This window comes from Carassius auratus, chromosome 13, assembly GCF_003368295.1.
Source record: "Carassius auratus strain Wakin chromosome 13, ASM336829v1, whole genome shotgun sequence".
NCBI lineage: Eukaryota > Metazoa > Chordata > Actinopteri > Cypriniformes > Cyprinidae > Carassius > Carassius auratus.
Genome location: NC_039255.1, coordinates 12337346 through 12350336, shown reverse-complemented (window position 1 = coordinate 12350336; position 12991 = coordinate 12337346). Strand labels below are relative to the sequence as shown.

Sequence of the window (12991 nt, the reverse complement as noted above, 5' to 3'; positions counted from 1 at the left end):
AGAGCTTCAACTGCCTCAACAGGAATGCCTTGATGGCAGTAAGGCTCTCAAATAAGAACTCTCACACTTTTTTTTCCTGTTGATTTCAAATGAACTTATTTTTAAATGAAAGGAAAGCATGAACTGATTATACCATCATAAAAAGATAAAACAAAACTATTTTATGTAATATGAGTTGTTTCATATGCTCCACATTAAGTTTGTATGTATGTAAAAACATCCATCAGTCATGAATGACATGCGGTCTACAAGTTATAGAGGGCAATTTACATCAACCATGAAGAACTGTTGACCAAGCATAAATAATAAGCTTTCAAGTATGGAATCTGGATTTCATTTAGAAAGTTTTGACTCCGCTACACTATTTTCCTGATCAATCCTGTGTAGTCTGTGTTGCAACAACAAAAAATACAAAAAAATAATAAATAAAACACTCGTGACCAAGAATAAAATGCACACTTTATTTATTTAATTTCATTACTTTTATAAAAATCGTGCTTTTTTTTTTTAATTGTCATTTTGAAAAGAATCCTTGACTTTTATTTTGAAAATCTCAACAGGAAGTAGTTTTCTTACACAAACTTCCGACAAGGATGCACGAAACCCTCGAAGAGATTTCCCTTTAGTTAATATCCTTGTTGATTTCCTTGAAAGACACTAACACAGTGTAAACAGACTAGAAACACAGCGCCAGTCATGTCAGAGACATACGGTAGGGTGACTAATTTTCCTTTCTCCTGCCACACTTCTTATCGACAGCATAGCGTAAATTTGAGCAGGTGTCCCGAGCTCATTTATCAAAGTGTTTGCTTACAAGCTCTGCTCAGTGCCAGCAGCTATCTGTCTGCCATATGTTTCATCTGTCGACGCAATTCATATAAGTGTTTATTAATCTTTGATTAGTGAATTAATACAGTAATGACAATAACAGTTAACGTTACTATAGAAAGGCCGTTATTTATTTGGATATAACCTGGGTGTCATGATATATGTCTTTAATGTACAGATTATGACAGAGTGTTAATAGCCTGTAACGTTTTATGTAATAGCATTCGTATACAATTTTTTTATATATATATATATACATATATATGAGAATTCTGTGCACTTCTTGACAAAACATATTTATTGTTTTTGTTTTCCTCCCCTCTAGATTTCCTGTTTAAGTTCCTTGTGATAGGAAATGCAGGGACTGGAAAATCTTGTCTGCTTCACAATTTTATAGAAAAAAGATGTATGTCAGTTTCTGTTTCTTCTGTCCTGTCATCAAACATTGAGAAACAGAATCTATGAAATATCACAGATGTCACTGTTCTGATACTGATGTTTTTTTGTCTTTCTTGATCCTCCAGTCAAAGATGACTCGAATCACACTATTGGGGTTGAATTTGGCTCAAAGGTAATCAGTGTGGTCAATAAGTCTGTCAAGCTCCAGATCTGGGACACAGCAGGACAGGAGCGTTTCAGGTGTGTTCATAGGGCTGTTTCTTATTTCTGTATCTGTTTCTCTTTTGGATTGGCCATGTTTGCAAGGACCACTGTAAGATTTGGCTTATGATGATCATTTCTAGATTTGTTCTCAGGCAGTCAGATGGTGGAGCATTTGGTGAGGGAGTGATTCAAGTCCAGATTGAATGTAGGAGTTTATAGTACCTTGTGCAGATTCATTTGTCAGTGCTATAAACATGCTCTTAATTTCCACTGAACATTTGCCAGCAGCTTCCTTAGAACCAAAATAGCCTCAGTGCATTAAACCACATTTTTTATTTTTTTATTTATATTTTGCTTTATTTTGTGTATTTATACGTATCCTTGAGACTTAAAAAAAACAACAACAAAAAACTACAACTTTATTTGTATTTCAGTTTTAGACATTTTAGTACTTTATCTTGAATCTAGCTCATTAAGGCTGCATTTATTTGATTAAAAATACTGTAAAAAAACCTAGCAATATTGTGAAATAGAATTAAAATTCACAATAACTGTTCTAGTTTAATGTGTTTTAAAATATTATTTATTCCCATGATAACAATGTTGAATTCAGCATCATTACTCCAGCCTTCAGTCTCCAATGATCCTTCAGAAGCCATTGTAAAATGCTGATTTGGTGCTTATTATTGATTGATTTATTGCGTCTTTGCTGAATAAAAGGATTAAAATAATCCCAGCTTTTGAATGCTACTGTATTTGGGGAAAAAGAGAAGTATTATCTATTTCTGAAACGTATTGTGAATGCCAGTTTTCTCTAAAATGACCAAATATGAGCCACATAATTGTTTGGCTGGTATATTGGTTTATCACTAGATTTTACTCTCTGTTATCACAAACTTCTGCTGATGTTACAGAGGCTTAATACTTGTTCTCCTCAGGTCTGTAACACGCAGCTACTACAGAGGGGCAGCAGGGGCTCTTCTCGTGTATGACATCACTAGGTAAAATCACACTTTTCTTTAGATATTCATATATTTCTGGACATTTACCTAGAGCTATACTATGGTATGTGTTTTTAGATCCTGAAGTGTAAAGGTTTTTCACGCATTCTGTCTCTGTTAGTCGAGAAACATACAACGCTCTGACCAACTGGCTGACCGATGCCAGGATGCTGGCCAGCCAGAACATAGTGATCATACTGTGTGGAAATAAGAAAGATCTGGATGCTGACCGTGAAGTCACCTTTCTGGAGGCCTCACGCTTCGCTCAAGAGAATGGTGCGTATATCAAACAAGCAGTTCCCGGCTGGTAACAACTGTAGAGAATTGTAATGGCACCCAAATAGTTTGAATGGTTGCCATCAGAATGAGAGTTAAACAGCTGATAAAAGCATCACAATAACCCTAAAGTAATCCACATGACTCCAGGCAATCAGTTAACATCTGGTGAAGGGAAAGGCTGTGTGTTTGCAATAAACAAATCCATTATTAAGATGATTTTAGCTTTCAGCTAATATACAAGTCTTCTATAGTATCCTTTAAAGCAGCACTATGTAACTTTTGGCGCTCTAGCGGTTAATAAAAAGAAATCCATGCATCAGTACACCAAGTGTACAGTAGTAATTCAGGTTAAGATAAAAATGTGGTTTGGAAGATGAATTCATGATGTACTCGCTCATTATATACATTTAGCAAATTTTAAACACTAAGAAAAAGTTATATAGTGTTGCTTCAAAGGTATATACAGGTGCTTCTCAATAAATTAGAATGTCGTGGAAAAGTTCATTTGTTTCGGTAATTCAACACAAATTGTAAAACTCGTCTATTAAATAAATTCAATGCACACAGACTGTAGTAGTTTAAGTCTTTGGTTCTTTTAATTGTGATGATTTTAGCTCACATTTAACAAAAACCCACCAATTCACTGTCTCAACAAATTAGAATATAATGACATGCCAATCAGCTAATCAACTCAAAACACTTGTAAAAAGGTTTCCTGAGCCTTCAAAATGGTCTCTCAGTTTGGTTCACTAGGCTACACAATCATGGGGAAGATTGCTCATCTGACAGTTGTCCAGAAGACAATCATTGACACCCTTCACAAGGAGGGTAAGCCACAAACATTCATTGCCAAAGAAGCTGGCTGTTCACAGAGTGCTGTATCCAAGCATGTTAACAGAAAGTTGAGTGGAAGGAAAAAGTGTGGAAGAAAAAGATGCACAACCAACCGAAAGAACCAAAGCATTATGAGGATGGTCAAGTGAAATTGAATCAAGAATTTGAGTGAACTTCACAAGGAATGGACTGAGGCTGGGGTCAAGGCATACAGAAGTGTCAAGGAATTTGGCTACAGTTGTCATATTCTTCTTGTTAAGCCACTTCTGATGTGTCTTACCTGGGCTGAGGAGATGAAAAACTGGACTTTTCAGATGAGATCAAGTTTTGTATTTCATTTGGAAACTAAGGTCCTAAAGTCTGGAGGAAGGCTGGAGAAGCTCATAGCTCAAGTTGCTGTTAGTCCATTTTTAAGTTTCCACAGTCTGTGATGATTTGGGGTGCAATGTCATCTGCTTGTGTTGGTCCATTCTGTTTTTTGGAAACCAAGTCACTGCACCCGTTCACCAAGAAATTTTGGAGCACTTCATGCTTCCTTCTGCTGACCAGCCTTTTGAAAATGCTGATTTTATTTTCCAGCAGGATTTGTCACCTGTCCACACTGCCAAAAGCACCAAAAGTTGGTTAAATGACCAAGGTGTTATTGTGCTTGACTGGCCTGCAAACTTACCAGATCTGAACCCCATAGAGAATCTATGGGCTTTTGTCAAGAGGAAGATGAGAAAGAAGAGACCAAACAATGCAGATGATCTGAAGGCCACTGTCAAAGAAACCTGGGCTTCCAGACCACCTCAGCAGTGCCACAAACTGATCACCTCCATGCCACACTGAATTGAGGCAGTAATTACAGCAAAAGAGGCCCTACCAAGTATTGAGTACATGTACAGTAACATTAACATACTTTCCAGAAGGGCAACAGTTCACTAAAAAATGTTTTTATTTTATTTTATTGGTCTTATGAAGTTTTCTAATTTGTTGAGATAGTGATTTGGAGGGTTTTGGTTAAATGTGAGCCAAAATCATAAATTACAATTTGAGTTGAATTACTGAAATAAATGAACTGTTCCATGTTCATTTTAATTTATTGAGATGCACCTGTATATCTGCTTTCATATTGTAAGTGTACCACTAGAGGTCACTACAGGATAGTAATACTAACACAAACATGAAGAGCCCACTAGAATCACAACTGGCTGCCCTGAAATCACTGGGGCTTTTTCAGGGGCTAAACAGTGATTGGTTATTAGTAATTAAACAGATTGTTTATATCTATAATTAATTATAATTTGTTTATATATTTGCTTTCAGAGCTCATGTTTTTGGAGACCAGTGCTCTTACAGGGGAGAACGTGGAGGAAGCTTTTGTCCAGTGTGCTCGGAAAATCCTTAACAAGATAGAGTCAGGTACGAAAATACCAGTGCCTTTTACTGTTGCTTATAAGCTTACAAAAACATTTGAATCTAGCTCCTGTGCTTGTCATTTGGTTGTGTAGGAGAGCTGGACCCGGAGCGGATGGGTTCAGGAATCCAGTACGGAGATGCAGCGTTGCGGCAGCTGCGTTCTCCCAGACGAGCTCAAGCAGAGAGCGTGCAAGAGTGTGGCTGTTAACACTGATCCCAGGCAGCTGACCAACCAGGTGAAGGTCCAGAGGGTTTAGTTCCTCTCTCTACTTGCTTTTCAGATCCAAGGTGTTAATATGGGAAACTGTCCTACGAGGTTTCTGTACTTTTTTTTCAACAGTGTGAAGTGCAATCATTTATGTTATGTTTATTAATTGAGTAATTTTCTACTTGTTGCTAATATTTTAACCTTGATATCTTAAAGAGAAAGGTTGATATGAATGTGAAAGTTTTAAAAGCATGAGAGTAAGAGAGTGCTGTTCTTCCTCCACTGACATTCTGTACCACTCACAACAGCAGCATCCATTAACAATAGCTGTGCTGCATTCAGATTTCATCAGATACTGTTGTTTGATACTGATACATGTACATGTACTACATACTTGTTCAGTATGGTGAAGGTTATTTTCTGTTCAGTCTCCTTCTCATTTCAATAATTGAATCCTTAATCATTGAATAACTGATTTTTTTTTTGTCTTTAGCTTGCACTTCAATTTTTGCTTTCTTTTTCCTATTAAATTTCATACATTGAGTCACTTAAATGTTAGTAATGTAAGAATCTAAGGTGAAATTTAAAAAAGAATACAAAAACATAGGTCTGAAAATATTAAGGTAACATATGTATGTGGTAATTGTTTATAAAAAAAAAAAAACATTTTATATAGATTGTTGCAATGAACTAAATGAGATATCACAGAAAATACTTCACACAAACCTTTACTGGTTGTGTTTATTTGAACGAGGCCCAATTTTTTCAGTAACTTCAAGATTGATTTCAAAGGATCATGTGACACTGAAGACTGGAGCATGATGCTAAAAAATTAGCTTTGACATCACAGAAATAAAATTAACTTTAAAAGATGTTATATTATATATGCAGCATTGGTGAGTATAAGAGACTTCTTCCAAAAAACATCGTACCAACCCCAAACTTTTGAACAGTGTATACTAATTCAGTTTTTACATTTACGGTTGTATAAAAAAAAAACATGTATTCGTAAATGAACCTAGATTATTAAATGCTTTAAAAGTGTGGTTTTAATGTGTTATCTAATGGTAATGAACTGAACTGTATTATAAAGTGATACCAAAATACTTCGTGAGACATCATTTTAGCTTTATTAAAAGGTTTTCCATACATTTTGTCTGAAAATCCGCACCTTTCTCCGCCGCCTGTAAAAGGATGTTGATAGCTGCCCCACAGCATCTCTGCTGTATTTGGCATGCCCTAGCAGGGAGGAGCTCTCTTCAAGAAGAGGTGCTATTTTTGTCACTGACACCCACCAAACGCTGCTCAAGTTTGCCTCTGCACGCCTTACAAAAGAGTGACAGTGATGCAGCACCAGCACACACACACACACATACAAATGACCAAGTGTTTCACCTTCTCCAGGATTTGTTGAGGACAAACAAGTCCTTTAAACCCCTTCACCCTCTTATCAGTCAAATGCCACATGAGAAACAGAGTCAGGGGAAAGGATATATTTAACTCCAGATCCTTTCCAGGGTTTCTGAGGGGCCTTATTTGGAATGCGAGCTAGAAATAGCGATCCGAGCTGATTAGGAAGCAGCTCCTTCAGTTTGTAGACTAGAAGAAATGGCTCTGAAAAGACTGCCTATGTGATCACCTGCACTTTTTCTGTGTCCTTCAGCCGAGGCAGGTATTGAGAACATGAGGAGGACATCAGTGGGGAGTTTAACGTACGGCTCATCATGGTGGAGTGACTGTTTCCCTCACCTTACTTTTACTCCTGTTCTGACATGCTGGGGGACCCCCTGTGCTCCAGAAGGCTCTGGAGAATGTTTACTGCCCCCCTCGGGCTCGAGCCAAGACATCTGTGGTACCCAAAACCCTGAGGGTAGCTAAAAGACCCGGCCCCTGTCCCTGAGAATACTGCACTGAGCCCCTGTTCTGCCTTTCCCTCTTCCATATGTAGATGTTGTGTAGAGAAGAGTTTCTATTATCACCGTGGAGCATGTTTCATGGTTGCAGTGCTATGACATATTCATAAATGATTATATAAAGCATATATATAGCTTGGGCATACTGCCTCTGTGAATCTTATCTATGGAGTTTATCATGCATTATCTTGCTAGCACATTGTTTCCTTTTATTTGATTTTTTTCTTTCCATGTGTATTATGCATTTTTTTGGTTAGTATGTTTTAGGAAAGGATGCTATGTTTGTTTAAATTTAAGGGCCAGTGCACCCTTGCCTTCATAACGCACTGGAATACATTGTCAGTATGAATAGCTTCAAAATCAGTGTTACATGCTCTATATTTATTGTAAAGCATTTTTGTGCTACAGTCCCATTTTAAGGTGTCTGTTGGAATGGCACTATTTAAACTGATTTATGATTTAGATTTACTGATTTTTTTGCTTAGTTTTTTTTTTATTGAGGAAATGTATTTTCTTAATTTCCCTCTACTTGTCCCCTGTACTTACATTCATACATTTTTAAGTGAACATATCTCAAATTTGCTTGCACCGAAAATTAATGATAAATCAATGTGACCCAACTTCATATTGTGTCATTGTCTTTATATGAAGATTTTATGTTTGTGAAAATGTAAAATGGGAAAGTTGCCAGTCATGATTAACATTTGCACTGAATGGTAGTTGGTTCTTCGTTTTTAATTAACCTTGTGTCTTTACATCGACCTACAAAAAAAAAAAAAAAATTTGTAGCACTGATGTAAAGAACTAATTCAAAACTTACTTAATCAAATGTACAATTTAGCTGCTGAATGTAAAATCAGTGTTTGTAAAATAAGTGTAATTTGTGTAAAACTTCCTGAAGAGCTTTCTGTATGGAACAAATTACTTCTATTATTTTTATTAAAGTAAACAAGGGGACTTTGCCAGACATTTAAAGTGCTCCTTGGGTCTGATACATGGACGAGGTCTGGGCAAGCTCACAGAATCCTGATGTCCAGGAACAGCGTGCTGTAATGAGTTGGCAATTTAAAAATCTGCCTTGTATACTGGTGAGAAAAGAGTTTCATATAATACTGCAGAAAGCTTGTGAACAAACTATCCTTACCTACAAACATGAAAACTACTTTTACATCCATAATACACTTATAAAAAACAACAACTTTATTTTACTATTATAACATACTATTCTCGTAACAGCAATGTTACGACTGAAAACAAAAAATTAATACTAGACTGTGTCCTTGTAAAGAAAGTGTTAAAAAGCTATTATCACATTTACATCTCAGTTTCACAGGCAGTAATATAAACTCTTAAACTTTAATACCCTTCAAAACTGCTTCCATAGCAGACAGTGGAATGGATATTAATCATATAAATCTAGCTCATAAACATGGCTTCATTTTTTTTACCCTAACACCAACACTATTCACATAGTACATGCCATAAATCACTATTTAGATATGACATTGGAAAAAACATACCCTTTACATTTGTTCATACAACACATTTGTTTAGAGACAAGTCAAAATTAGTTCAATACCATTATATAAACGGTGTACAAATATCCCAATTTCATTTCTTAATAAATTACATAAAATACAAGAAATACCTGAGTGCTACTAAAAACCAAATAGCATCAAATTGATAGTTATGCTTGATGGACAGCTAAAATTAATTTTGCTGTGTATGATCTCATTCAAACTTGATTTTGCAGTGTACGTTTCATGCTTCAGATACCAGTGACTTTTTGATATTACTGTTTTGATACAATAAATACAACATGGAATGCACATTCAGTGTGAATACACAAGTAAAATATAATACATCTCTTATAAAAGAAAGCAGATATTAATATAATGGATCGATTGCCAATTTGAGACTATCACACATTACAAAGATTCACATTGGCGCAAAAGATTTCTGTAAAAAACTGATTTCTTTATATTAAACCTAACTTCTAACACAATTTAGATAATACACAACGTTAAAATAAATAGAATTATGTGTCTATAATTGTCTGAAAACATTAAGTAGTTGGCTAAGAGTGCAAAGAGACACTGGTAAATCGCATTGCCTGTAAATCTACACAGCTCACAAATATCATGCAACAATGCAAGTGTTTAACAATTTGCCCTGTAGCATCAAATGATTGTGTTTTCATGTTTGATATGTACCAGTAAATACAACATATCCATGGTGTAAATAAACCCCTAAGAAAACTTGAGTTATAATTTATTGTGGCCCATTCTGGAAGACGGGAAGTGAGCTGGACAGATGCGCCAGTCATCATGTGCAGTATTTTGGCTCGATTGGTCTGAGAGGTTTAGACAGACGCTGACATTTTCAAAGGATTTCAGAAAGCAATACTACCGTGAACGAGCTGAAAAGCAGTGCATGTACTCTGTCATCCAGGGGTTGAAATCCGGGACAATCTTATTTCTGTTATTTTCGACGTCAGCAGATCTGGCTCTTTGTTTGTCAGATCTCTTTATCTGTTTTTCCACCTCTCGTCGTGTTCTTGCTCGCATCGCTGACTCATGGATCTAGACAGAAGAAACACTGCATGAAGTATGCATGAATAACGATAAGCAAATGAGTACTTAAAGGAATATTTTACACAAAAATAATAATTCTGTCATCGTTTACTTACAAAACATGACTGGACGAATTTGACTTTCAAAGATTTTTAAAATGATATAATCATATAATGACAGAATTTTTGTCGATTTTTGTCATTTTTGTGTGAATTATCCCTTTAAAGGAACACTACACTTTAAAAAAATAAAATAAAAAATAGGCCCATTTTCCAACTCCCATAGCTTTAGCTTAGAAAAAAGCCTGAAAATAGTCCCCAGCAACTCTGCTATTATCAGACTATTTTCAGGCGCTGTGTAATATCACTGTAATACTGCACCTGTGATGAGACAGCAAAGTTCCTTTATCATTACTCCAGAATGAGAGTATATTTCCTAGCCATATTGGTTCCTAGTTCCTAGTCTATTTTCCAAAAAGAAAGTTACGTGTTCCTTTAAAATCCCAATGATGAAAACTAAGTAAATGTTCATATCTATCTAAATGAACTATTTATGTTAACCAAATTGTAATAGTTTTATTATATTACTATTTTTTTACTGGTCAGATATGATATACTTCCTGAAAGGATCCTCACCTCTGCAGTTGATGCTGCTGGACCAACATTATGGGTTTTCTTGGAAGCCATATCTGTCTGTCTCTCCCCCCCACCATACAGGGCAAAAGGGTGACGATTTTCTTTTTCAGGGTCTTTGGTTGCATGAGGCTTGACCTTCGATCTTGTAAACTTGTGTGAGGAGAGGCGTTTGCTCTTTGGTGAGTTCAGGATATGTGTATCAGTTTCTGGATTGAGAGCAGGAGAGCTTTCTCTGGCTCTCTCCTCCTCTTGATGACTCTGCTCAGCAACTCTGGCAACTAGCTCTGTTGATGAAAGAGAGATCTGCATGGAATCTGATATTTTGAAAAGTGTTTTAATAAAGTAGTTTTCATTAAGTAAGTACCACAGTTTATTGTCTTATGCTTTACCATTTAGTTTTCCATTGCGTTTTGCACATTATTTAGCAAATTATGCTAAATTGTGCCAATTAACATATTTAAGTAACAAGGTAAAGTGATCAGATTCTGTAATATAAATTAGGTTTAGAGTGGGCTGAAAATTATCATTTTTAGCATTTAACTTAAGTGTTAATGATACTACAGCTGTAAAATCAATAAAAAGTATAAATCATATTTTTGTTATCACAAATATTAAATGTTAAAGGAAAATTAGAAATTCACAAAGATTTTTTTTTAAATGTCAGTGCAAATGAATAGAATTTTTTCTATTTTATATTATCAGGTTTTCATTTTAGTTTAAATTGAAGTAATTTTATGTACTTTTGTGACTTATATATATAGCTTTCATTTTAGTTTCAGTATTTTAATTACTGAAATCAATAACTTTTTCAGTTCCTGGGGCAATTTTCATTCAGGGTTTAAAATTTAAATCAAGATTTAAAATTTAAACAAAAAAAAATATATATATATTTCTAATTCTAAATGTCTATTTTCTAATACTTTTATCGTTTATTAAGATTTATTTCAACCAAGGAAAACTTTCTTTTTATTTTTTTTTAAAGATTTAGTTAACAACAGCATCAATAGAACACAAACTATTTTATAAAAGATAGGAATAATTTAAAAGATTAAAATAATAGATGACAGCCTGTAGCTCGGATCTTACTGGTGTTTGCTGCGCCTCTGTCCAGATCTTCTTCTGCCGGTGGTTCTGGTGTCACACAAGCAGATCGTTCTGCTTTCTCATCATGGATCCTCTCAGGTTCAACTTTATTCCGACTTAGAGGAGTAGATGTACCACTGGAGCCTGTCTCGCTCCCCCATTCTCCCCAGAACCAGGGCTTGTGCGCTTGCTCCAACAGCCGTCTTGACAGTCTGTACTTCAGCAAATCCTCATAACACTTTGCGTAAGTGTCCCATCTCGGATCTTTAAATTTCTTCATGTATTCTGACCTAATTCGCTTCGTCACCATATTTCACTATTGTTCGACTGCAGAAAAAAAAAGAAATTGTACATCATACAGAGAATTAGTAGTCTACTGAAACTGAATTATGCATTTGTAAGCCCACTCTCTCTTGAATCCGCCCACCTCTCGCGCCAGACATTTAAACCAAATCACTATGGCAACAGAATTCTAATAGGCAAGTGAAAGCCAATCGCTGGCCAGCTGTGAATGGCACTCCTTAGACACGCCCCCTTCACATACACACCTACTTAAACTATGGCGTCATCTCAGAGATCTTCGAACCTCTTAACGTATTTATTTGTATATTAGGGTTTATAAGGTGACGCTAAACGTGAATGATATCAAGCACCCGAACGAAATCAAACAGCGCGCGGTACAGTAGTTTAACGTTACACATATGTTAAAGCTACATTCTTACGTCGACTAGTGTTTAAAGCGATTGTTGATGTGACAGCAGTGAGCGGAGGAGAGTTAAGTATTGATCGACGCATAAACACCTGTCGACACTAATCTGAGCCGTTTTTGATCATGTTTACTTACCGTTTTGTTTTAGAGAAGGACGAGGGAAACAGATGGCGCTTGTTGTCTGCAGACGTCAAGCTTGCGGTTGTAGCTCCGCCCAGCGGCGAAGACAAGACGCTGCAAATCACGAGAACACAGCAACAGGTGTTGTTGTCTACGGTTAAAGCTTGACCTCCCAAAGGAGGTCGAATAAGAAGTTTGAGGGGGCTTAAACGTCTTTTTTAATTATACATATAACTATTTATATCTTTTGAAAAGCGTTTCGAACGGTCAAAACACGCTACATGCGCTAAATACATTTGAGAACCTCACCATAGCAACAGCTATCTGCCTGCCTGTCTGTCTGTCTGTCTGTCTGTCTGTCTGTCTTTATGGTGCTTTTGCAGTATTGCTTATTAGCAAATTCACATGGCTAAACCAGATCAGCACAAAACTCAAGTTATTTCTTACAGTCACCTTTGACCTCAAATAATTTAAACCATGCTTATTTTAGTTTGTCAAATTCTTAAATTAATTCTGTCAGTGCTTGAAAATTTTAATAAAAAAAAAAAATTCTAAAAAGGGTTTTAGGATGGTTAAATGAGCATGTGTGACAATTTGATGACTTAAATTTTTTAAAACATAAAATAATTTGTACAATAAGCAAACTCCGCTGAGAATTGGACTGTATTAGCTTAGCTATGATATAATTAGAAAATAATTACAGTAGTGCAACTTACTTTTTCTAACTAGAAATTTCCTAGATTCCTTTGCAGCAACACTATAGATCACTTTGCTCTAGTCTGCAGTCAAGTCTAACAATTTATT

General features: G+C 35.8%; 2 protein-coding genes across 3 annotated transcripts; one reads left to right on the top strand and one right to left on the bottom strand.

The window, feature by feature from the left end:
* The first annotated feature begins 575 nt into the window (after positions 1-575).
* Positions 576-7687, top strand: LOC113112689 (ras-related protein Rab-4A-like). Its single transcript, XM_026278464.1, has 8 exons — positions 576-712; positions 1154-1234; positions 1353-1467; positions 2370-2432; positions 2554-2708; positions 4854-4949; positions 5039-5182; positions 6818-7687. The coding sequence occupies exons 1-7, from the start codon at positions 697-699 to the stop codon at positions 5152-5154; spliced, it is 642 nt and encodes a 213-aa protein (XP_026134249.1). The 5' UTR covers positions 576-696; the 3' UTR covers positions 5155-5182; positions 6818-7687.
* Positions 7564-12884, bottom strand: LOC113112687 (centriole, cilia and spindle-associated protein-like). Of its 2 annotated transcripts, none has more exons than XM_026278462.1 (4): positions 12203-12884; positions 11362-11685; positions 10276-10559; positions 7564-9649 (listed from the first exon to the last, which is right to left on the bottom strand). In XM_026278462.1, exons 2-4 carry the CDS (start codon positions 11666-11668, stop codon positions 9473-9475), a joined length of 768 nt encoding a protein of 255 aa, XP_026134247.1. In that variant the 5' UTR covers positions 11669-11685; positions 12203-12884; the 3' UTR covers positions 7564-9472. The 2 variants fall into 2 exon arrangements, with proteins under 2 accessions (XP_026134247.1, XP_026134248.1); XM_026278463.1 differs by having other exon boundaries at positions 9555-9665.
* Between the last annotated feature and the right edge of the window lie 107 nt (positions 12885-12991).

Excerpts from the sequence above, each read along its gene's own strand:
- LOC113112687 (XM_026278462.1), bottom strand. The coding sequence starts at position 11,668 with ATGGTGACGAAGCGAATTAGGTCAGAATACATGAAGAAATTTAAAGAT. Across the intron at positions 10,560-11,361 it reads CAGAGGCGCAGCAAACACCA|AGCTAGTTGCCAGAGTTGCT; the intron begins GTAAGATCCGAG and ends TTTCATCAACAG. Across the intron at positions 9,650-10,275 it reads CAGCAGCATCAACTGCAGAG|ATCCATGAGTCAGCGATGCG; the intron begins GTGAGGATCCTT and ends TCTTCTGTCTAG.
- LOC113112689 (XM_026278464.1), top strand. Across the intron at positions 2,433-2,553 it reads CTCGTGTATGACATCACTAG|TCGAGAAACATACAACGCTC; the intron begins GTAAAATCACAC and ends TGTCTCTGTTAG. Across the intron at positions 4,950-5,038 it reads CCTTAACAAGATAGAGTCAG|GAGAGCTGGACCCGGAGCGG; the intron begins GTACGAAAATAC and ends TTGGTTGTGTAG.